We start from the raw sequence: 24881 nt of genomic DNA on the forward strand, positions 1-24881 counted from the left end.
CATTTATTCTTCAGATTTTTATGAGCCCATATAGAAAAGATATTGATTGACAGTAATTTCATATATAACAATACTTATAAAATTATGTGTTCATGGTTTTTAATATATTGTGTGCCTTGTTATTTTAATATTATTGTTTATGTACTATATATTAGTGTTTTTAAAGATATTTAAATAACTATAAATTATCCTAAGGTATGTTATAGATGCCCCAAGGAATTTATTTAGGGAATACATATAAAAATTCCATGTTCAGTATTTTATTACATAATATTAAAGGTGGAGCTATGTAATAAATACTTTCTATCCTTACTTGACTAATAATCAAATGGATGGGTAAGGTAAAAATAAATAAGTAAAATATATATATGTATATGTGTACATATGTGTGCAGTTGATTCTTGAACAATGCAGGTTTGAACTGCAGTTTCACTTATACATGGATTTTTTTTCACTAAATATTATACTGTTTCCAAACTGCAGATTTTGGTCTGCAAAATCTGAAAATGAATATCCTACAGGTACTGAGGGACAACTAAGTTCTTGGGTAGTTAAAAGTTATACACAGATTTTCCACTATGGGGTTGGGGGTCAGCACCCCTAACCCCCATGATGTTCGAGGGTCAACTGTACACACACACACACACACACACACACACACACTACTTGTTGATCTGCTTTTAGGAATTTATCCCAAAGACATAATCTAACAAGTATGTAATGACAAATGTGCAGTAACAGTCTTCATTGCAATGTATATAACAGTAAAAAAATTGCACATAACCTCAGTGACCATCAGTAAGTATTAAATAAGCCAGGATAAAAATGACATGTTATGTAATAATAAATGTGATTACTTAGATCTATAGTTATTAACAGACTAACAGCCACAACCTATTAAGAGAGGGGAAACAAGTTTAATACATTACATATAATGTTCTTTCCTTGGATGGTAAATGTTAGAATCAAGAGAGAAAGTAAGGAGTAGGGTGGATTTTGATAGGCAACTTGCAGAAAAAGAACATTTTAGATTAGCATTTCCTGACTTTTTTGGACTCTGATTCCTTTTCTCAATAACTACATTAATATCATTAATTTGTGTAAAATGAGAAAAAAGTACTTTATATCAGTATGGTATTAAAATTGCTTTATGAATATTTTTCTATGTTCAACAGAATCATCATTGGCTTCTAATAACGAAACTTTCTACTAACTATAACTGTTTAACAGTGTAAAAATTTAGATATTCTGTGCCATGGTGTAACCTTTTATCACGTATGCTGAAAATAAACTTTTAAATGTATTACAATTTCTTGAGTTCCTGGTCTTGACAAGTAGTAAATTTTGATTTGCCACCAATAAAGTTCATTCCCTAATCCTGAGAGTCTATGGGAAATTCCTTATAAGAAAGCATTATGATAGTCTTAATAGTTTGTAAATTATAAAATTGTATATGACAGTGTTAGGCATTCCATAATTTATGACATTTAAAAAATGTGGCCCTGGCTGGAGTGGCTTAGTGGATTGAGTGCTGGCCTGCCAACTGAAAGGTTCAATTCCCAGTCAGGGCATATGGCTGGGTTTGCAGGCCAGGTCCCTAGCTGGGGGCATGAGAGAAGCAACTGGTTAACTTGCTTTTTCTCCCTTCCTTTTCTTCTTTCTAAAAGTAAATAAATTTTAAAAATGTGTATTTTATTTTTACTTAGGCCGAATACATCAGGCAATGGTAACATCTTTAAATGAAGATAATGAAAGCGTAACTGTTGAATGGATAGAAAATGGAGATACAAAAGGCAAAGAGGTAAGATCACTGGATTAAATTTTATTTGTAGTCCTGCAGTTAAGTTTTGAATATAAAACAAAACAAAAATGTATAATTTTTGTGTAGTACATGTATCATTCTTTGAAAGCTTTCAAATGATTAAAAAATTTCACTCAAAGAAAGGTAGCTTTCTCCTGCATATCTTAGGTGATTGAACAAATAATCAAGACCACAGAATGCAATTTTAGGAGAGATTCTTTAATTATATGTGAGTTATAATTCTAGGTCATCTGGTTTTTGAAGCAATACCATTCATTAGGCTAAAATTATTTAACATTTATTCTCTGTAAATGTATTTGAAAAATAAAAGCTTAATTGTCAAAATAGACTCTCAAAATACATGTGGTTTTTAAAACAGATTGACTTGGAGAGCATCTTTTCACTTAACCCCGACCTTGTACCTGATGAAGAAATTGAACCCAGTCCAGAAACACCTCCACCTCCAACATCCTCAGCCAAAGTGAACAAAATTGTAAAGGTTAGTAATGAAAATTCAGAGCGGGGAGTGTGTCTGTACATGTGTGTTGTGTGTGTGTTATGGTTTGAAAGTGGCAGGCTGTAGGGTTATTTGTTTTGTTTTAAAACAAACCTCAGTGCTTTCTACCATTCACATGCATGTATGTACACACATACTTTCAAGGGTTGAGGTTGTCTATTTCACAGTTACAACAATTATTAAATAAAATTCTAGAGATTTCTTGCCTGATTAGGATTTTTCCTAAAACTGATAGCTTCACAGGAGATATGGGTTAAAACAATTTGCTCATCAGTGTTTGTTGAGTGAATACAAATGACTTTGATAAGGAAGAATGTTTATTATTCATAATAAATTCCGTTTCCAATTGTGTTTTGGAATAGTAATTCTGCTCATTTCAAGTTTATCAAGGAAAGATGGGAAATGACAGTGTAGTTTACCTATTTCTGTATTATCTGTGAAAATAAATTTTAAAACCCTGCTATATCTTCCTAACAGTTTTATTTATATAAAAATAAAAGGCATTTTTTTTATTTTAAAAGATAATTCTGCTTCATTGCTATTGAAACTTCTCACTGTTAAAATTTTCTATCAAAATACAACTTTTTAAACTAAGTAGTTCCTAAAAGTTGTTGAATCTACAGTTTCTTTGTGTGTTTAACAGGCATTTGTTGATTTTCTACATTGTTGATTTTTCACTTACAAAGATGAATATGACATGGCTTTAATATGACATGTGTTTCCCCCCACCCCCAGGTCTGTGGAAAAACTGGTCTCTGGTGCCAAAGAGGTTGGGGACTACTCCCCTATAGGGACTCCCTATCTTACAGGGAAATAATACATAGAAGGTTAACAATATCAATAAAACCTGCTTTTAAAACCATGCATGTAAACATAAGGCAGATTTTCAGTTCATATAATTTCAGCATATTGAGAGTCACTGCTTAGAGATCATTAGTTACCACTTGTAAGGAGATGATTTTGTGTAGTTGGCTTCACAGTCTGAAGGATCTTCATAGTTTTTACCTCTGACTGTGTCATTAGCAACATTTGCGGTGCATTAGAATAACTTGGGAAAAATTTTTTAAATATTTATTGCTAGTCCTGTTATCAGAAATTAGTTTTATTTAAAGAAAGGCTCTAGCATTGGTACCTTTTCCATAGTACCCATAAGATTTGAGTGTACTGTTAGTGTTGAGAACCACTGCATTATTTGGTATCTCTTTTAAGTAAATAAACTGAAATCTTGGTAAATAAATAATAGCACAAAAATCTACTGCCCTAATCTATGCAGTTAATGAAACCTTTTAGTATATATAACTAAGAGTGTACATCTCATTGCGTTTTGGTGTTTTAGTTTAACAATGGACTGTAAGTTGTCTAAAATTGGTATTTTATTAATTGCCCTGACATCCAAATATGAAATGTGTTACATAGTTTTGGCAGGATAACATGATGATTAAAAGTGCACACTTGAGTGAAATTGCTTCAGTTTCCTCTTCTATGAAACTGGACTAGGAATAACAATGAATTTATAGTGTTGTTGTGAAGATTAAATGAATTAATACATATAAAATTCTTAGGACAGTGCCAAGCTCATTGTTTCTGAATATATTGGGGTACACAGAATACTTATAAAGAAACTTGAATATTAAAAGCAGTAATTCATTAGAAGATTATTTATAGTTTTTCTCCATTTAAGTCCACCTAATTTTGTTTAATTAAAGGAAGCTGATTATGATGTATTGATAAGGAGTAAAGAGAGACAGTAACATGAATATTTCTCTGTTATAGAATCGACGGACTGTGGCTTCTATTAAGAATGACCCTCCTCCAAGAGATAATAGAGGTAAAGTAGAATTTTATTAATTTTGCCTGTTGGCCTTAACAAGGTAAATCAAAAGCAAATACTACCCTTGACAGTACTGTTTATTTAAACTTTACATGGCTAATTTTAACATCAGTATCTTGATTTCCTAATACAATAATGTAGATTCATAAAGGTAAGTGATGAATTTCTGATTCATTTCATATACCCGATAATTTTGGGGGTTTTAGGAGAGTATTATGATAAAGTAGGGAATAAGGAACTAGTCACTTGATTAATTTCACAAGAGAAAATTTAATCATGACATTATACATAAGTTTTTTGCTAATAAGCTTCAAAAAAAGAGTTAGTGGTAACTTTGGAGTCAACTAAAAAGTTGAACAGGTATAAATTTTAGTTAACTGTAGGTCTTACATATATTTTCGAACAGGAGATATATAGTTAATTTCTTATTTACTATTCAGGAGTTCAACATGTACTTTCTAATAGTGATATTTTCTGTATGTATGTATGGATTTTTATCCATACATGCAGAAAAAAGACAGACATAGGCACTGGAGGAGAGACCGGAAGTAGAGGGAAATCCAGTACTTTACACACTGTCCTTTGCATCTTGTGAAAATTTGTATTTCTTTGTAAAATGTAATATTTACATTTATATGTCTTTTTCAACTTTTTAACAACCACAGTAGGAAATTCTCTGCTTAAATGTTGCAGCCATGTCTGGAGTGACTTAGTGGACTGAGCACTTAGCCTGTGAGCCAAAAGTTCGCTGGTTCGATTCCGAGTCAGGGCACATGCCTGGGTTTCAGGGCCAGGTCCCTGGTGGGGGGTACATGAGAGGCAACCACAGGTTGATGCTTCTTTCCTTCTCTTTCTTCCTTCTTTACCCTTGCTCTAAAATAAATAAATACCATCTTATAAAAAATTTTAAAACAAATTTTGCATATTTGAGGAGCAAAGAATTGGATTTGGAATATAGGGAGGGTTAAAGAACTTAAGTTTTTACTTTCTGTAGTTCTGAATTGTGTAAATTTTTCAAAATGAAATGCATTTAACATTCATATTTTGCACAATTATATTTTTTATTAAAAATTGAGCTTGGCTTTAGTTTTTATATAAATTATTCAGATTGAGTTTTTCATTAAAACTACATTGGTGGCACCTAAGTCTGCACAAATTATGCCAAAAACCTCTTAGCTTATCAGTTTATTAAACAGAATTGTTATATATTCTGTTTATGTACACATCAGTAGAAAATCTGGCATTTTGCTAATGCAGCTTTTAAATATCATTTCTTTTCAGATATGTCTCTTCATATTACTAAGGTTTACTTTTACGAATTTTTTGTTCTGAATTAAAAATTTATCTTTTACTTACAGTGGTTGGTTCTGCACGTGCACGGCCTAGTCAGCTTCCTGAACAGTCTTCTTCTGCACAACAGAATGGTAGTGTTTCAGATATATCTCCAGTTCAAGCTGCAAAAAAGGAATTTGGACCCCCTTGTATGTAAATCATGTATCAAGGATTCAGTCATTTTAGGAATACATGTATTCTCTCTTGGTCATCTTTATAAGTCCTGAAATGGTAAACAGTCTAATTACCAACTTGATTGAAGGTTTCATTTTACCACTGTGGAAAAAATTTTTTTTCTTGTTAGTTTAGTTTTTTAATTGGGTTTTCTATTGTATATTTTGGAGAAAAAAATTACTATAAAACTTATAAATATTTCAGTTGCTTTGAATTTAAAATTCTGGGCAGATGATAATTTGACAGACATACCAGAAATCCTTACACTTGCTTCAAAGATCTGTGATTCTAAACCAAGAGATGACATGTATCAGTATGTTCCAGAGTCATTTTTCTTGACTCTTATTTGTATATTGTCCTGTTCCTAGTTTTGTTAAAGCAGCTCATAAAGTGTACATAGTTGTTAATAGGCATGCTTTGTCACTGTGTACTTTCTTTTGGTTACGTAGTGGTATTATACATAAAATTTTGTGTATAGGTACAGTACTCTGAAAAAGAAAACTATGCTTCTACAGCGTATCTTTTCCTTTCAGCACGTAGAAAATCTAATTGTGTGAAAGAAGTAGAAAAGTTACAAGAAAAGCGAGAAAAAAGGAGACTACAACAACAAGAACTAAGAGAAAAAAGAGCTCAGGTTTGTAACGGAAACACGTTTTATTTATGTACCAACTGAAGATTAGACTGTCAGTGAAAGTAATTGACTTAGGAAAAAGTAATTGTGTTCATTTAAAGATTTCAATATAGTTCATTAAATTGATATTGAGGAATAATATAAAATCTTGTGAAGATAAGTTATAATGGATTTCATTACATGTACTTTTCATGTTTTAGTGGGTATGTATTAGTCTTAAAGTGTGCTCCATTTTGAATAATAAGCTATTGGGTACAGAACTCTGATGCAAGAATAATAGGATTCTGACTTTAGAAATATCTAAAAATACGTCATTTAGAAGAATATTCAGTTAAAGTACATGATTATGTTATAAATTATTGTTTTTGCATGGTTAATAATAAGGTCAACATAGCACACTGAAAGTGGATAAATTCTTTGTGTTTTGATTTGTACTAGATATTGAAAGTGGTATCTTGTGTTGTGCCCCTTTTGTTTTTTTTAGATGGTAGCAAAACTATTTATGAGCATTAGAAAAATTACATAGATAACTGGTCTTTCATCTTTCTACAGATGTTCACATATTAGACATTCTGTTGTTGTACATAAAACTCTTCCAGTGTGTTTATATTGTGTGCTCAGAATTTATTTTCTCTAAAAAAAAAAACAGGATTTAAAAAAAAAATTTAGGAGTATGTTCAAATGGCCTTAATCATAAAGATGTTGTGTTTGGGAATTTTAAAACCATTATAATATTCATCCTGAGAAAATCAGCCTGTATCTGAAGATAATCTGAGAGTGACCAGTGGATTTTGAAATAAAAATTTCACAAAAAAGATAGATCTACTGATAACTTAGCACAGATGCCACCTGGTGTTTCCTGTGGGTACTTCGTAATATTGTCACATCTCTTTGTGATCTTAATTGTCACTTTATATACTGCTTCTCAAATGACATAGTTGGTATTATTTCCTAGAAAATTACTTGAAAGTAAGTTTCATTAACAGTATTGAACTTTAATTATATTCAAAGCAAATCTGCATATGGTGTATGAAAAAATATGACTTCTTAGAATGTTCAGTAATTTATTACCCATGCCTGGGACAGGCTGGTAACTATTGCTCTTTATTATATCTTAATTTGAATTTTCTCAGTTTTTACAAAAAAGTAAATTTTAGTTATTATGTTTTCCCCAAGGCCAAGAAACCAAAAAAAGAGAGGCTGCCAACTCCATCATTACATTAAAAGTTTATTTAGGGAACTTATGAGTGAGGTGTGTCTTGGTGAGGGACAAGAAGGTATGGATATTACCCATCATGTGGCAGGGGCTAAGGTGTTTTATAGGACAGGGTAGGATGGATAGGGATGCTGGCATGTGACTTGCCCCAGATGAGGTGAAAATGCTTTACATACTTGCCCAGGATAGGGCCAAGGGCCTGTTTAGGGGGGACCCTAAACTTTAGGGGAAGCATCACTGGGCCTTATCTAGTAACACGTATCTGAATATAGTGGGAGAGTCAGCAGCAGTGACAAGACAGGGTCAGGAAGTGGTCATGTCAAAGAACATTCTCTCCTCCACAGCAGTCAGTATTTGATAATCTGAATGATTACGATTTAAAAAATTATCTTGGCTTTTGATTCCTTTAAATTCTGTGTCCTGTCGTTTTGGAGCTGTTTTTCCATGCCTTAGTTTTGCTTTTTTTTTAAGAGAGCCAACAAAAATAGGAAATGAACATAAATGAATCCATATTTCTACTTGTTGACACTGGGTTAAAAACTAAGAAGAATCTGACTAAATGAATTTTTCTACTATTTAAGATGAGCACTATTTCTCCTTTGCTCCATTTTCTAGGATAACTAAGGTTTATGTATAACAGATGAATTTTTGAAATAGGTCAAGGGTGGCTTTAATGAGGAATGTGTGATTTAGAATTAACAGAATGGTCCCTGACCAGTGTGGCTCCGTTGGTTGGGCATCTTCCTGCAAAGCAAAAATTCATAGGTTTGGTTCCTGGTCAGGACACGTGTTTCGGTTTCAGGTTCAGTCCCTGGTCTGGTGTGCGTGAGAGGCAACTGATTGGGGTTTCTCACATGGATGTTTCTTTCCCTTTCTCCCTCCCTTCTCCTCTCATAAATAAATAAATACATAAATAAATACTTTTCAAGAAGAACACAATGCGTGTAGACTAACAAAATTATATTTTAATATGAAAGTGATTTCTAAGCATGTGATAAGTCACAACTGAAACTAAATTGTATCACATTTTAAGTTTGAGTGTGGGCTTAGCTATGGCAAATGGTGCTGATCTATTTAATTTTAATTTTCAAACCATATATAACAAATGCAACAAATAACCACATTACTATAATTATAATAAATGATGATTCTCTTTGTCTTCTTATAGGATGTTGATGCTACAAACCCAAATTATGAAATTATGTGTATGATCCGAGACTTTAGAGGAAGTTTGGATTATAGACCATTAACAACAGCAGATCCTGTAAGATTTTTTTTTTTTTTTTTTGTAAATCATTGTTCTGGAACTCTTCGTGCTGAACTAAAAATATACTTGATCCCCACCAAATTAATATTGTTTTTACTAGGTAAATTTTCCTTTCTTTATGTGCTTATTGCCTACATTTTAAGAAAATCAAGAAATCACCCATATTTATGCTTCTCTTCCATAGTTTGACGTGTCAGGCATGCATTCAACAGAGCTGTTTGTTTCAAATCAAAGCCTTTCCTGTCTTGGTAGGCAGGACAACCAGTAAAGGAGTTATGTCTGAATACCCAGTTTTCTTTACTTTTTTTTATGTCTTTTGCTGTAGATCCCTCTGTCCAATTTACTATCATGTTACTTTCTCAATAAATGTTATTTTGGCTTTTAACAGTGAGTGGTGGTTGTTGAGGATTGCAATATACCAGGAATTTAGTGCTCAAAAAGTGTTCTGCTGTTTTATTATTCAACTCCTTTCCCATTGAAGAATGAGAATTAAGTATTCTCTATTGGACAGGGAATACTTTTGTGAGTAATTGGTACTTGTGAAAAATAATCCATCTGTCCTAGCACATACAGAATGTAGAACACAAAATACATCTGTGTTCGGCAGGTGTATTATGTAGGATTTAGTAGAGTTGTTTGTAACATTTGCATATCATGTATTTTGGTACCCCTTCATGTGGGTACCCCTACTTGATACTTTTCCATGTGTTTAATCTACTATTTCTGAGCTCATACTTTATGACAGTGATTGGCTAACTTTTTCTGAAAAGGGCCTGATAGTAATTGTTTTTGGCTGTCTGAACCATATGATATGGTTTTTGTCACAACTATTCAATCCTGCTTTTGTAGTATGAAAGCAGCCATAGACAGAAGGAATAAATGGGTGTGACTGTTTCAATAAAACATTGCAAAAGCAGGTAGTGGGCTCATATTGCCTGCAGGCCATACTTTGCCCATCCCTGCTTTATGTTTATTATTATTAAAAGACAGGTATTGGGAACATAAATTTTCTAAAATATATTTATGTGAAGAATTGGCATGTTCAAATTATTTTTCTCAGTAATCTCCTAGGAATCATGTTTCTTGTGTATATGTCATTGGTTATCTTTGCCAACAACTTTCCCTGTAATCCCCCTGAAAATATGTCATTTGGAGGAAATTTTACCTCTGTTGTATACAGCACATCTTGAAGTGAATAAGGCAGCTTCTTAATGTGAACTTAATAGTACTAAGAATATTAGTGCCCTCTGCAAGATTATTTCCTAATGGTTTACCAAATAACAAAATACAGGTAATCTCTATTATACTTAGAATTTTATAAATAATTGTGTCTGATAACTATTAAAATTTGTGCAAGCTACTTTGTTTTTCAGGCTTACATATCCTATTTATGCCATGCATAGATTTCCAAAACCTTTGGAAGAAATATTGCATAATTGACTTTTTCAGTGTTTTACGTACCACTGATAATCACTGAAATAAAGTATTTTATTTCTAGATTGATGAACATAGGATATGTGTTTGTGTAAGAAAACGACCACTCAATAAAAAAGGTATGATGCTTATTGAGCTGTAATAAAAGGTTGATTTTTATCCTGTTTGTAATAGTAGAAATCAGTTTGGTTTGGGACAGCTAAATGTAAATCATTTCATTTGTACATAACTATTATACGGATTTCTGTGATTAAAATGTTGATTTGTTACTGCTCTGAATTACTGCCATTCCTGGTTCTTGCCTCACAGAAATCTTGATTTTTTAAAATTTGTTGTTGAAATATTCTGTCTTATTAAATGGCATATTTATGGGATATATAAATTTACAAAACTTCAATTTTTTTGTATATTCAAATGCTGTAAAAGTTTCTGGGCATTGATTTTTATTTATTCTTTTAGAAACTCAAATGAAAGATCTTGATGTAATCACAATCCCTAGTAAAGATGTTGTGATGGTACATGAACCAAAACAAAAAGTAGATTTAACAAGGTACCTAGAAAACCAAACATTTCGTTTTGATTATGCCTTTGATGACTCAGCTCCTAATGAAATGGTTTACAGGTAGGTAAATTTGTTTTAAATTAGAATTTTGTTCTTATACCTTGTATTCATCAGTATTCTGAAACTTACATTGATCTTGGCATATCTCTCCAGAGGTGTAATATGCTTTTGTATTCTGAGTTTAAACAACGAAGCATGTGTAATACACACTATAATAAATATTAACACTTGTTCTCTTTAATGTTCCCCCAAGTGCTAGTTATCATTACTGATTCATTTAGTGTATACACATTACAAAACATATATATGGATAGGAAATTTATAAAGAGATGTTGACATTTTTATACCTCTACAAATGGAAAGTGATTAGGAGTTTTATTTTACTTCTTAATTCCTGTACTAGTAAAGAAATTTGAAATACTTATTATACATCAGCCTAATCTGTCTAAATCTTTATTTAACTCTACTACCACTTAAAAAAAGTTGGTATAAATCTACTTGTATTTGTCCAATTTTTATCATCTTTAAGCTTTGGGATTGTTTTAATGCATGAAATTCTTATGTGTTAACATATTCCACTTTCAAACAACTCAAATTTACATGTAGAATATATTGATATTCTAGTGATTTGTATGCCAAGTTTAGATTTTTATGTAGTTTATAAATATTCACTTGTAATTATTATAACAGGTCAGTTTATTTCAGTTTGAAATAACAATGCTGCTGTATAGAACTTGAGAGTTTACTTGACTGCTATGTTTTGTTGTTTTTTTCTTAATAAATATGATTGCAAAAAGAAAATTAGAGTTACTAAGAGTCCCAAGTATTTGAAGAAGTTATAAACGATATGCTATTGAAACCAACTCCACTGGTCGTAAGCTAGCAAACTGGGAGTTCAGTTGTAAAGAAAGAGGACAAAATGCAAGGACTTGTGAATCTTAGAGATAGTGTGAAGAATTTGTGTTAGAAGTGAATTATAATTATAAACTGTGTATTTTTTACCTTTCCGAAAATGGAATACACTCCTCCCCCTACTCTCTTCTCTGTTTCTACTTCTGTCCATCACATATGTCTGTTTGCCTTTTATAATCATTTTCAAGAAACATTATAAATAAAAGTATGTTTGTGTATAATATGCTAGATTTAGTAAACATTCTGTGGTTCGCCCTATATTTATAGTTATTTACTTGACCAATATATATTCTACCCCCTTTCTCTTATCCTTAATGTTTATGGATTGAGGAGTTAGACCTTTTATTGTCTAATGAGGCTCATTTCTAGAACTTTTTCTGCTCCTTTTGTTTTGTATCTTCTCCGATTTGCCCTTTAAAAAATTGAAAAAATACAATAAAAATATTTTTAATAAATAAATTTAAATTAAAGAAAAAAGCCCTACCTCGTGTGGCTCAGTCCCAGCCTGTGAACCAAAAGGTTACCTGTTTGATTACATGCCTGGGTTGTGGGCCAGGTTCCCAGTTGTGGGCATGCAAGAGGCAACTGATCCATGTATCTCTTGTACATCAGTGTTTCTCTTCCCCTCTTTCTCCCTCCCTTCCCCTCTTTAAAAATAAGTACAATTTTTTTAAAAAAAAAGAAAAAGAATCAGCAGAGCTATATTGTGTTTCACATATATTATTTTGAAGCCTGTGTATAAAGCAGATGTTTTCTCTTATACTTTGAGTGTTCTGCTCAATAAAATATTTCTTGTCTCTCCTACCTTTTAATTTTAACTCTAGTGGTGATTACACCAGTAGCTTTGAAAACTATTCCAACCTTAGTGTTTGGCATCCTTTTCTTAAATCAAGACTGTCAACTCAGAACTCAATGTCTTATAAGCATAGTTTATTTTTACTTGTCCACATTCAATGAAATCTTACCACTTTTTTACTTACTTAGTTGGTTTAAGATAATGTTTTTGTATTTTTCTTTTCCCCTTTAGCTTTTCTCTGTTGAGATTACCACTTTATCATTGTTTCTGTTGAACCTTTTAGATTGTGGGGTTTTTTTTGTCATTACATATGGGGTGGGGCCAAAAAGTTGGTCTACAATTGTGAGTACACAAAACACAGAATTCTTGTAAAATTTATTAATTGTATAATTTTTCCATATGAAAACTATAAAGCTACTTTTGCCCTACCCTCTATGTTTTACTTGTCTGGCTAATATTGCTTTTTTTTTAAAATTTTGCTATGGTCTTCTATATATGTCATAGCTCAGTTACTCTCAGGGTTTGTTGTCCATCAGTATTATTATCATTATTTATTATGGAATTATGGGTTGACATTATACTTTAAAGCTTTAAGCAATTCTACATTACAGTTATTTAAAAATTTTAACAAATAAATAGACTCAATTGTGGTCTCACGGGTGAGCTTATTGTTTTATTAAAAATCTTGGTATGAGTTTTATTTGTTAATAAGACTATATTACTTTTATTTCTTATTTGTTTAATTTAAATATTGAAGGCACATTCTGACTGGTGCATATTATTTTTAAGGTTTACAGCTAGACCATTGGTGGAAACTATATTTGAAAGGGGAATGGCTACATGCTTTGCTTATGGGCAGACTGGAAGTGGAAAAACTCATGTAAGTAATTTATTAAGTTACATCCTGATATGAAGCTAGTTTATTTTCTTTATAGCTTACTTTTTAGAACTAAATTCTTAATATTTATTCCTGAATAATGTCCGTTATTTTTTATTTTCTTTTTACATACAGACTATGGGAGGTGACTTTTCAGGAAAGAACCAAGATTGTTCTAAGGGAATTTATGCATTAGCAGGTAATGGATCTTTTTGCATATCATTCATAATATTCTTCTTGAATATATTCAGGTTGCTTTGAAATAAGAGTTGGACATATTGTCCGGGATTTTGAAGGTAACTGTAGTACTATATTTACTGTATATTATGTTAGTGTTAGGTTATCATACTGCTTGAAAAGAACTATGCATTTGGGGTGGAAATCTTGATTATATTTATGTCATTGTAATCTATCACATTGTTGGAATTTATTATTTGTTGTTGAATAATGGTTCGTGGAAAGCTTCCATTTTGTGTGGTTATCAGAGCAACCTTATTATACCACCTGTAATTTTATGCAATTTGTAAGGGTAGATAATAGCATCTTTTTATTAAATAATGAAGGATTTTGTATCTAAACCTTAAGTGTTAAAAAAACTACTACTACTGTTTTGTAAAATTAATGTTCACTTTAGTCTTCATTTTTGTTATTGATGTTGTTATTTTAGTAAAGATTAACTGAGATGCCTTTTAAAGGTAATATGTGTTGCATCTTAACAAATTTTCTCCATATGAAATTCTTGATAGCTCGAGATGTCTTTTTAATGCTAAAGAAGCCAAACTATAAGAAATTAGAGCTTCAAGTGTATGCAACCTTTTTTGAAATTTATAGTGGAAAGGTAAGTGGAAACTTTAAAAAATTTTTAGTTTTTAAAATTGTGGTTAAACTATATGTAACAAAAATTGCTATTTTAACCATTTTTAAGTGTATAATTTTGGTGGCATGTACTTTTACATTGTGCAGCCATTGCCACCACATAATTTTTATGTGTATTTGGAACATGTTAGAAGTTTGTTAGGAGATTTTTAAAATTCTCTTTGAAACTCTTCAACTCAGATATTGAGCATTTTATTTTAAATATTATTAATTTCTAAGTTTGTTTTCAGACTTTGAATGACTGATTTTTATAAAACTGGTTCTTTTATATTTGGAGATAGTCTTCTAATTAAATTTTTTTTTAGGTGTTTGACTTGCTAAACCGGAAGACAAAATTAAGAGTACTAGAAGATGGAAAACAGCAGGTTCAAGTAGTAGGATTACAGGAACGGGAGGTCAAATGTGTTGAAGATGTACTGAAACTCATTGACATAGGCAACAGTTGCAGGTAAATCTCATTTTAATTAAGAATGGGAAATTCAGCTTTATTAATCATTTTTAGATATTTTGGCTATAACATAAAAACAAAGCAAGGATATTATTCAGTGCATCTTGGAGGTAAAAATCATTGCTCATAAAAGCTTGTCGTCACATGTAACTTTGAGTGATGTGGATTCTGTTGTATCATACTATAAATATACTAACGGTATGCCAGATGAAATTGTATGAATCTGGTTATGTTTGAATGTTCTTAACTCAAAATGTATCCTTTGTATTTAAATCATGAAAACTGGATAGTTTTTCTTTTTAATGAAAATACTGTGGTTTGAACATAAATTAAAGTTTTTATGTATCACACTGTCCTTAATTATATTGTAGAACATCTGGGCAGACATCTGCAAATGCACATTCATCTCGGAGCCATGCAGTGTTTCAGATTATACTTAGAAGGAAAGGAAAACTACATGGCAAATTTTCTCTCATCGATTTGGCTGGAAATGAAAGAGGAGCTGATACTTCCAGTGCCGATCGGCAAACTCGGCTTGAAGGTGCTGAAATTAATAAAAGCCTTTTAGCACTCAAGGTAAATAAAATGTATTTAATTGCGAAAAATCTTTTACTTCTGATTTTAATTATATTTACTCAGCTACAGAATAATAGTACTTATTTGTTTAAGTAAGAGGGTTTATCAAAATTTAGTTTTTTATATTTGCAGGTATAGATTTATATTGTACCCAGAAATTTTGTTTACATATTATTCATTCTTTTTTGGGTGAATAAAAGATCTGTTAGTTGGCAGGTCAATTTTAAGGCTACTTGGGGAGATTCCAGAGAACACTAATCGGTCATATTCTTATGGAGGAGGGCAAGGAACCACAAAATGCAATGAAGAAATAGTTTCTCAGAAAAATGTGGAATTCCTTTCAAAAAGTTAGGCCAGTATTATACCTCTTCCTTGGCTAGAAAAGCAAAGATTGGCAGGACTACAAGAAAACATTCTATATTTTTTCTTTCATCATGCCATTATAAAAGTTTCTTTTTATAGTTATCTCACTTTCTGTCACTCCTAAACACTTCTCCTAGTCTCCAGAAGAGTTTTTTGAAATAACAGTTTGTTGGTTTTTTGTTTTTAATTTCATTTTCTTGAAAATTAGGATTTACAGCAACATCTTTACTATGCTGTAAACCTGTTAGTAGCATTTTCAGAGTTGATCAGATCTTAATTATTAGAATTATAGTTAAGAGATCTTTTAAAATACATTGAGAGTACTACTCTTTATAGGAAACCTAATCTCTGAAACTTGCTTTCTTAATTTTCAGGAGTGCATCAGAGCCTTAGGTAGAAATAAACCTCATACCCCTTTCCGAGCAAGTAAACTCACTCAGGTGTTAAGAGATTCATTCATAGGTGAAAACTCTCGTACCTGCATGGTAAGTTTATGGGTTTATTTTGTTTATTTCTTTTAATTCCAAATAAATAATTACATAATACCTGTGGAAAATTATAATATACATTAATAACAATCATTTAAACTCTACTATTACGAGAGAGACAGGATACTTAAGATGTGGTCCCTGACAGTTTGATAGGGTTATATTGCAGTTTTAATACATTCTGTTCCCACATCTGAATCTTCCTGAGGCTGGTCTACATCAAGTATGGGTTATAGCTTTTATTTCTTCATATGTCTAGTAACTTTGTATTACATCATTTTTTATTATGAATAAATACCTTATACACTGGGTTCTGTTATATTCTTCTAAAGATTATTGATTTTTCTTTCATAGCAGGAAATTAACATAGCTAAACTTACTCTAAACTCTTACCTCCTCTGCTGTGGGCAGCAATAGAAATTAAAATATCTGTTTAGCTCTTTTAGCCTTTAGCTATGTGACTGGAGTGTGCCTTAACTACACCTAGTTTAGGAGTCAGTCAGACATCCAGGCAGTTTACATGCAGTTTACAGAATTTGAGTTTTTCCTTCTGTAGTTGTCTCTTCTGAGACAAACTTCACTTCCTGGCTGCTATGATCCCCACCTCCTAACTCTGTCCTTTATTTTGTTAACAAGTAAAACTACATTTCTGATGAAATTTTAGTTGTCCAGCAGAGCTACTCCTTAGGCAATAAAGCTACTAAAGAGGGTTGGGGGGGAGTCATTCAGTGTTACTCATTCTTCTAGGTGTTGACCTCCATTTTCTGCCTGATTTCGATCACTTGCTGGTGCATTTAGAAAACTGCTTATATTTTAACTAAAATTTGTAATTATTATCTGACTATGGCCCTAAAATAGCCAGTTTAGATAAGGTATCATCTGGAGTTAAGATATCATTAATAAATTTTTAATAGCTGTGTTGAGATTAGAGTTTAATGAGTTATATCTATATACATACACAGACAGGGTTGGGCAAAATTGGGTTTACAGTTATTTGTATGGGAAATAATACAATAAGGACTTCCAGCCAAGATGGAGGTGTAGGTAGATTCACTGTTTCCTCACATGACCAAAAGAAGAACAACAATAAATTTAAAAATAAAACCCAACCAGAACTGCCAGAAAATTGAACTGCATGGAAGTCCAACAACTAAGGGGTTAAAGAAACATTCATCCAGACCGTCAGGTGGGGCAGAAATAGGCAGGCAAGGTGACAGCTGGAGGACTGGGCAGTCTCACATTTGTGTGCGGATAAATCAGAGGGAACAGCTGGGAAAGGAGACAGACCACACAACCCAGGGTTCCAGCACAGGGAAATAAAGCCTCAAAACCTCTGACTGGAAATACCTGTGGGAATTGCAGTGGCAGGAGACACTCCCAGCCTCATAGCAGAGTTCAGTAGAGAGACCCACAGGTTACTGGAACATACAGAAGCCCACTCACCCTGAAATCAGCACCAGAAGGGCCCACTTTGCTTGTGGGTAGTGGGGGAAGTGACTGAAAGCTGGCAGAGAGCCGAGCAAGCAGCACTGTTCCCCCTTGGACCCTCCTGCCCCACATACAGCACCAAGACGCAGCTATGTGGGTTACCTTGCCCTGGTGAACACTTAAGGCTCCACCCCTTACTACATAACAGGTATGACAAAACAGGGGAAAAAAGAGGCAGAAATGAAAGAAGAGATCCAAGCTCCAGAAAAAAATAGAACTAAGTGATGCCAAGATAGCCAACCTATGAGATTTACAGTTCAAAACACTGGTAATCAGGATGCTCACAGAAATAGTTGATATGGTTGCAAAAGAGAAGTAAAAGTGAAAGGCTATGAAATGGGAAATAAAAGAAAATGTACAGGGAGCCAACTGTGATGGGAAGGAAACTGGGACTCAAATCAATGGTGTGGACAAGAAGGAAGAAAGAAACATTCAACCAGAACAGAATGAAAAAAGAAAAATTCAAAAAAAAATGTGGAGAGGCTTAGGAACCTCCAGGACAACTTTAAATGCTCCAACTTTGGAATTATAGGGGTGCCGGAAGGAGAGAGAAAGAGCAGGAAATTGAAAACTTATTTGAAAAAATAATAAAGAACTTCGCCAATCTGGCAAAGGAAGTAGACTTCCAGAAAGTCCAGGAAGCTCAGAGTCCCAAAGAAGTTGGAACTTTGGTGTGTGTGCTTCCTTGGTGTGCCCTAAGATTCAAGAGGAGAGAATCTTAAAAGAAGCAAGAGAAAAGGAGACAGTTACCTACACAGGAGTTCCCATAAGACTAGCAGCTGATTTCTCAAAAGAAACCTTATAGGCAAGAAGGGGCTGGAAAAAGTATTTGAAGTCATGAAAGGCAAAGACCTACATCCAAGATACTCTGTCAAGCAAAGCTTTCATTTAGAATGGAAGGGCAGATAAAGTGCTTCCCAGATAAGGTTAAGTTAAAGGAGTTCATCATCACCCAGCCCTTATTATATGAAATGGTAAAGGAACTTATCTAAGAAAAAGTGAAGATCGAAACCCTGAACAGTAAAATGATGACAAACTCACAACTGTCAACAACCAAACCAACCCCCCCCCAAACAAACAAACTAAGCAAACAACTAGAACAGGAATAGAATCACAGAAATGGAGATCACAGGGAGGGTTATCAGTGGTAATGGCAGAGGGGAATGGAGGAAAAGGTACAGGGAAGAAGAAGCATAAATGGTAGGTACAAAATAGATGGGGAGGTTAAGAATAGTATAGGAAATGGAGAAGCCACAGAATATGTATGACCCATGGACATGAACTAAATGGGTGGGAATGCAAGTGGGAGGGGTGGTACAGGATAGGGGGGTTAAAGAGGGAAAAAGTGGGACAACTATAATAGCATAATCAATAAAATATATTTTAGAAAATAATACAGTAATTAATAGCGATAGAAGAATAAAGTGTGTTTCACGTACTTGCAAAAGTAAACCTACTTTTTACCCCACCCTGTATGTCAGCATTTTTGTCTTCATTGTTTATAATGTTTCATTTACCTTTGCATTTTTCCCCCCATAGATTGCCACAATCTCTCCAGGAATGGCATCCTGTGAAAATACTCTTAATACGTTAAGATATGCGAATAGGTATGACAAGTGGTTATCTATGAAATTCTAGGCAAATAGAGCAGTATGATTTGATTTAGTATCTGATAGAGAAACTTATTTTTTCAATTAAAAAAATTTTTGCATGATATTTGGGATCATTTTGTGAAGTTCTCAAAATAATTAGAAATGTGTAATTTGGGAAGAGATTTATATTTTTAGTAGAATTGGTCTTTCTATTCTAGAACATTTCATAATTGACTACTTTTGATTCATGCAAATCCTTCCTAGTATGTTAAGACTCTGAAGTAAGTATAAGGGGGCCAATCTGTATTTCTTAAATTATTTTGCTATATGCTGAATATTATTTCTGATAATATTAAATATTATACATGGGAATTTAGGGTTTAAAGTAATAGAGACAGCACAGTTCTTTCTGATATTCTATATGGGTTACATTTTATTATTCATGTCAGTAGTGTTACAAATTATAATAGATAACTGAATATTTACCAGTTAAAGGTCAAAAAACATTATAGACTAGTAAAGCAGTTCATTTCTGATAGTCACAAAATGCCCTAAAGTTTTGGATCATGATGGGCATATTTGTGTTTGTTCCATAGATTGTTTCTATTGCACTTGTTTTGAACAACTATAGCTTTAAATTTCTGTTATCACATACTGCATTTGTGATTTAAACCTAGAGAAAAATTCCTCTTTGCAGTCCTTTTCTAGTCAATTAATTTTATTGAATAAAAAGTATTTTCTATTTCTTTGTTTTAATCACTATAGAAGTTTTAGTCTTTTATTAAAATGTGAAATACATATGCATAAAGAAAAGTACCCAAAACATAAGTGAACAATTTAATGAATACTTGTCAAATGAAAATTCCTATTACTAGGTTGGGAAAGAAAGCATTTCCAGCCCCTTAGAAATTTCCTGAATAACATGCCCAAATTAATCAATCTCTAACCTGAGGCAGCTATTGCCCTGACTTCTTTGGAAAATTTTGGTTTTTTTCCCCCGTGTTTTTTTGTTGTTTTCTTTTTTATAAAGAGGGAGAGAAACATCAATATGTGGTTGCCTCTCACCTGGCCCTCTTTTCCCCTCTGTTTTTAAAAGTAGTTTTACTACCCATGAATGTATCCCTGAACAACATAGGTAGCTTATTTAAACTTTACATAAATGAGATTGTACCCTTTGTTTTTTTGTGTCTTGCTTTTGCTTTAGCTAATGAGATGTTTTCAAATCATAATAAAAACTGTTGGAAAGTATAAACTTACTGAACTTTTGTAAAGGATTAAAATATAGTAGTTTCTTTAATATATAACTTATATTTCTAAATTTAATCTCTTTTAAACTTTGAATTATGAGCGTCTAGCTGCAAACATGTAATAAACATTTTTGGGATTGTGGGGTATTTAAAATGCCTCTTATTTAAAAATTGTTTATGGGAGACATGAGGAACAGCTTAATATAGTAGAATCCATGTTGTAGAATTAAAACAAATAAAAACTCTACATGTCTTCAGACTTCTTGCTGCAAAGGAGTTCCCCTAATGTGAGAATGCTCTTTCTTGTCTTTCCTCTAGTTTGTTTAGGTACAAGTAAAATGTTTTAACTTATTGTCATGTAATGTATTTATTTGCACATGATTAATCATCTAGGACAAATAATTCTGTCTTTTATCTCCAAATCTCCAGTAACAAAGATTTTCAGCCTCCCTGGATCGTGCTCATTGCAGGGATATGACTAATTTTTGCTGTAGAAAAGTTTAGGTTGGGCAGGAAGGCTTTGAATATAGGGAAAGTGTGGTCAGGTGCTGACAAGGTATCTGAAATAGGAGATTCTTAAAAGAACAAGATAAGAAATAAAGTTGGGAGTAAAAAGAATTAAGTAGTATTAGGAATTTAGGTTTGTCAGCATGGGTGGTAAGTTTTCCAAAGTGAATATAAAGGATAAAAGGCAGATGAATCCAGTATTGAACCTTTGGCACAGACATTACCAATAGGTGAAAGAATGATTGTAGATAGAAGAAATGTGTTAGTTTGATGTACAATAAATTAATAGTTTGACCTACATTCTTTCTGATGTATAAAACTGTAATTATATTTAGTTCCACCTAAAAGAAGTAGTGAGAGAAACAGAATATGATTAGTATACCCTGGAAGTGTTTACCATAAGATTTATAGTAAAAAGGGTAGGTCTGAACCTCAGTTATGCCCCATTCTCATTGAATGACTTTGGGTAAGGTACTTTATTGCTCTGAGCCAGTTTCTCATCTGCAAGATTATCTTCAGTATTGAAGAATATAATGCCTGCCCTGGCTGGTGTAGCTCAGTGGATTGAGCACAGACTTGTGAAACAAAGGGTCACCAGTTTGGTTCCCACTCAGGGCATATGCCTGGGTTGCAGGCCAGGTCCCCACTAGAGGACACATGAGAGGCAACCATACATTGATGTTTCTCTCCCACTCTTTCTCCTTCCCTTCTGCTCTCTCTAAAAATAAATAAGATATTTTTTAAAAAGAATATAATACCTAAAAATTTCTAATAATACCTGATGTATAGGAAGTACTTAACAAATATTGCCTACTATTATGAAATGGAATGAGTCCAAAAAGAACATAGGGGGGAATCACAAAGATCGGGTCAGAAAGCCATAGTTTGGTTAAATATAACCTAAGGACATTAGCAAAAGCAATTTGAATCCCATTGCTGAAGGCTTTTCTCAACCAGCGTTTTTCATCTGAATCACCAAACACAAAATTAATTGAATGAGTATTTTCTCAATTGGTACCAAGGATGCTTCATATGCACACAAAAAGGAAATTGTTCCAGACAGTGGGTGCCATTAGAACTTAGTTGTCTTGTGTTCAGTTTGAAAATACTGCAAGAACGTGGAGGACTTATCAATGCTGATAAACCATGGTATTGATTGCACAGGGAAATTAAGTTGAGTGGTTATGTAATTAAATAAGGGCTATTTTTAATTTAGATGATGGTCTAAATTTTTAGGAAGGATCATGAGGAAAGGGGAAAGGAAGAACTGTGTAGTAGAGAATCAATAGGACAGAGGGGTTTTTAAATCTTAAAATGGATTATTTAAAAAATATTCTAAATACATTAGGTCACAACAATGTTAATTTCCTTTGATAAACTGAGTACTAAATGAAAATTTGAAGTATGAATTGCTGTCTTTACAAGAGCATTTTCTTTTAATTTGTTACTGTTTTGATGCTGCAGAGTAAAGGAGTTTGGAATTAGTCCATCAGACATTCCCTTCTCACAGGGTAGTGGCAGTCGCCCTGATCTCTCTCCTTCTTATGAGTATGACGACTTTTCTCCTTCGATTACCAGGTCTAGTTCATTCTGTACATAAGATATTTATTATAATAGCTTCATTTGAATTGCACTGTGTATAAATATTTCATTTACATTTTTTCGTCATGAACCATTTTATTTTTCATTTTCATTTTGTTTGGCAGGTAATGGTTGTACTGCATGATCTTTATTTCTGTGTACTTTATTTATTTGCTTTAAAATGTTGATTTGGAATTCAGGCTTTCTGTTTTTCCTCATATTATCAAGGATGATGTCATCTCTGCAAATTTACCATTGAAAGATAAATTCTCTTTTAAATGAAAAGTTTACCTTTATTCTGTATGTTATTATAAATTTCCATATCTGCAAGGAAATAACAAGGATCTTTTTGACTTAGAAAATGTACATTTTCCCAAATGTGTACATTTAGTATAATAGGTAAACCCTTTTTAAATGATGAAGCTAATTTACATTTTATAATCTTTATACATTAAATAATCTTACTTCACATGTAGCTATTTAAGTTGAGCATTAGAACTACTAAAATGGATTAAATTCTCTGATTTTGGCAATGATTCATTTATTGATCTAAGTGCCATTGCTAGCATTTTTCTGATCATATAGTTTAATTTCAACAGCAATTATTTACTTTGGAGTACTGAGTCTACATACTTTTTAATTCTCAATTATGTATAATAATTCTATATGAAGTAATTGTAAAGTTATCTAAATAAATAGTAAAGTTATACAGCTAAATATCTCTTTAATGTTGCCACAGATTTCAGGTAAATTTTATCTGGAAAGCTGACATCATCAGTCTTAATATGTTAATTGACTTGCCTTTATATTGAAAAGGTGTCTATATTCTTGTTACTCTGCATAAGTCTGTGTTAACTTAAGGTACTTCTTATGTGTTTATAGGGTGAAAGAATTGACTGTGGATCCAACTGCTGCTGGTGATGTTCGTCCAATAATGCACCATCCACCAAATCAGATTGATGATTTAGAGGCACAGTGGGGCGTGGGGAGTTCCCCTCAGAGAGATGATCTAAAACTTCTTTGTGAACAAAATGTGAGTGACTTAATACAGTTGCAATTATCTAATCTTAATTCATTTCATCGGTAACAGAACTGGATAATGAAATCTGTCATCTGAATCAGGGGTCACCAAACTATCGGCATACCTTATTTAATTCTGCTTCACTTTATTGCACTTCTCAAATGTTGCATTTTTTTTTTTTTTACAAATTGAAGGCAAGACCCTCCACTAGCAAAACGATTAGGTTTCACTTTATTGAAATGGTCTGGAACTGAAGCTGCAGTACCTCCAAGGTGCGGTTGTACAGGCTATGAGTCAGCCATCTGTTTTTACAAATAAGGTTTTATTGAAACATGGGTGTGCTCATTCATTTACAGACTGACTGCTTTCTTACCACAACAGAAGTGGCAAAAAAACCATATAGCTCAAAAGCTCAAAATATGTACTATCTGGCCTTTTAAGAAAGTTTGATGACCCCTGATCTAAACCTTCTTTTTTTCAGATTTTACACTGATATTAAAATTTAGGTATTTTTAGAGTAACATAGGGGCAAAACATTTAAAAACTTCACATATACTATAACATATATAAAGCTTAAAAACAAAATTAACTATATGTGTATGCATATGTGTTAAAAACATGCATGATTTCCCTGGCTGGTGTGACTCAGTGGGTTGAGCACTGGCCTGCAAACCAAAGGGGGTCAGGTTGCTGGTTCAATTCCCAGTCAGGCCACATGCCTGGGTTGTGGTCTAGGTCCCCAGTGGGGGCCATGTGAGAGGCAAGCACACATTGATGTTTCTTTTCCTCTCTTCCTCCCTCTCTAAAAAATAAATAAAACCTTAAAAAAATCAAATGTGGCAAAATTCTATTATTTGTTAAATCTGACTGCTTTCTATATGTTTGAAATGTTTAGTGTCATTTAATCATTTAAAAATTTGATTCTTCAGTTACTCAAAAAATAATAATAAAGTACGTGCCCACAACATAAGGACAAGCATGTAAAGAGGTAGACATAAATAATACACATTTTTACATAATTACTATATTGAGGGGTTTCATACAGTAAGGTATAAAAGTTATTTATATGAGTATAGTTGTTTAGCTTTGTTTTTAAAATATATAATATATATCATTTTGTATCATTCATTTCCCACTAAATTATATAGTGGCCTTTTCTCATAATGATAAAAGGTAGCATTTATTTGTTGCTTACTACATGACATATTTGCTAAACATTTCTGTTATGATCTGATGTAATCACAACTTGATGTGGTAGGTACTGTAATAATCCTTGCTTTTTAACTGACTTTCTAAAAGGTTAAGTAACTTGACTGAGATCATGCAAGTAGTAAGTGCTGAGGC

At 32.7% G+C, this 24881-nt stretch overlaps 1 protein-coding gene across 3 annotated transcripts in view; it reads left to right on the forward strand.

Annotated features, from left to right (window-relative positions):
* The window catches only part of KIF2A (kinesin family member 2A), a 70251-nt gene that overhangs the window by 33456 nt on the left and 11914 nt on the right, over positions 1 to 24881 (forward strand). Inside the window, exons 2-18 of one of the 3 annotated variants that reach the window (XM_053657287.1) lie at positions 1707 to 1801; positions 2181 to 2300; positions 4092 to 4146; positions 5508 to 5630; positions 6189 to 6289; positions 8671 to 8766; positions 10268 to 10322; positions 10663 to 10825; positions 13263 to 13353; positions 13486 to 13549; positions 14097 to 14188; positions 14532 to 14674; positions 15046 to 15250; positions 15988 to 16098; positions 19129 to 19196; positions 22400 to 22513; positions 23399 to 23549. In XM_053657287.1, coding sequence (XP_053513262.1) covers positions 1707 to 1801; positions 2181 to 2300; positions 4092 to 4146; positions 5508 to 5630; positions 6189 to 6289; positions 8671 to 8766; positions 10268 to 10322; positions 10663 to 10825; positions 13263 to 13353; positions 13486 to 13549; positions 14097 to 14188; positions 14532 to 14674; positions 15046 to 15250; positions 15988 to 16098; positions 19129 to 19196; positions 22400 to 22513; positions 23399 to 23549 — 1847 coding nt within the window. The remainder of the gene's footprint in view (positions 1 to 1706; positions 1802 to 2180; positions 2301 to 4091; positions 4147 to 5507; positions 5631 to 6188; positions 6290 to 8670; positions 8767 to 10267; positions 10323 to 10662; positions 10826 to 13262; positions 13354 to 13485; positions 13550 to 14096; positions 14189 to 14531; positions 14675 to 15045; positions 15251 to 15987; positions 16099 to 19128; positions 19197 to 22399; positions 22514 to 23398; positions 23550 to 24881) is intronic. The other 2 variants (XM_053657285.1, XM_053657286.1) reach the window with 2 other exon arrangements.

The sequence above is a fragment of the Artibeus jamaicensis genome, unplaced genomic scaffold (genome assembly GCF_021234435.1).
Source record: "Artibeus jamaicensis isolate MK-2021 breed Jamaican fruit bat unplaced genomic scaffold, CSHL_Jam_final scaffold_369, whole genome shotgun sequence".
NCBI lineage: Eukaryota > Metazoa > Chordata > Mammalia > Chiroptera > Phyllostomidae > Artibeus > Artibeus jamaicensis.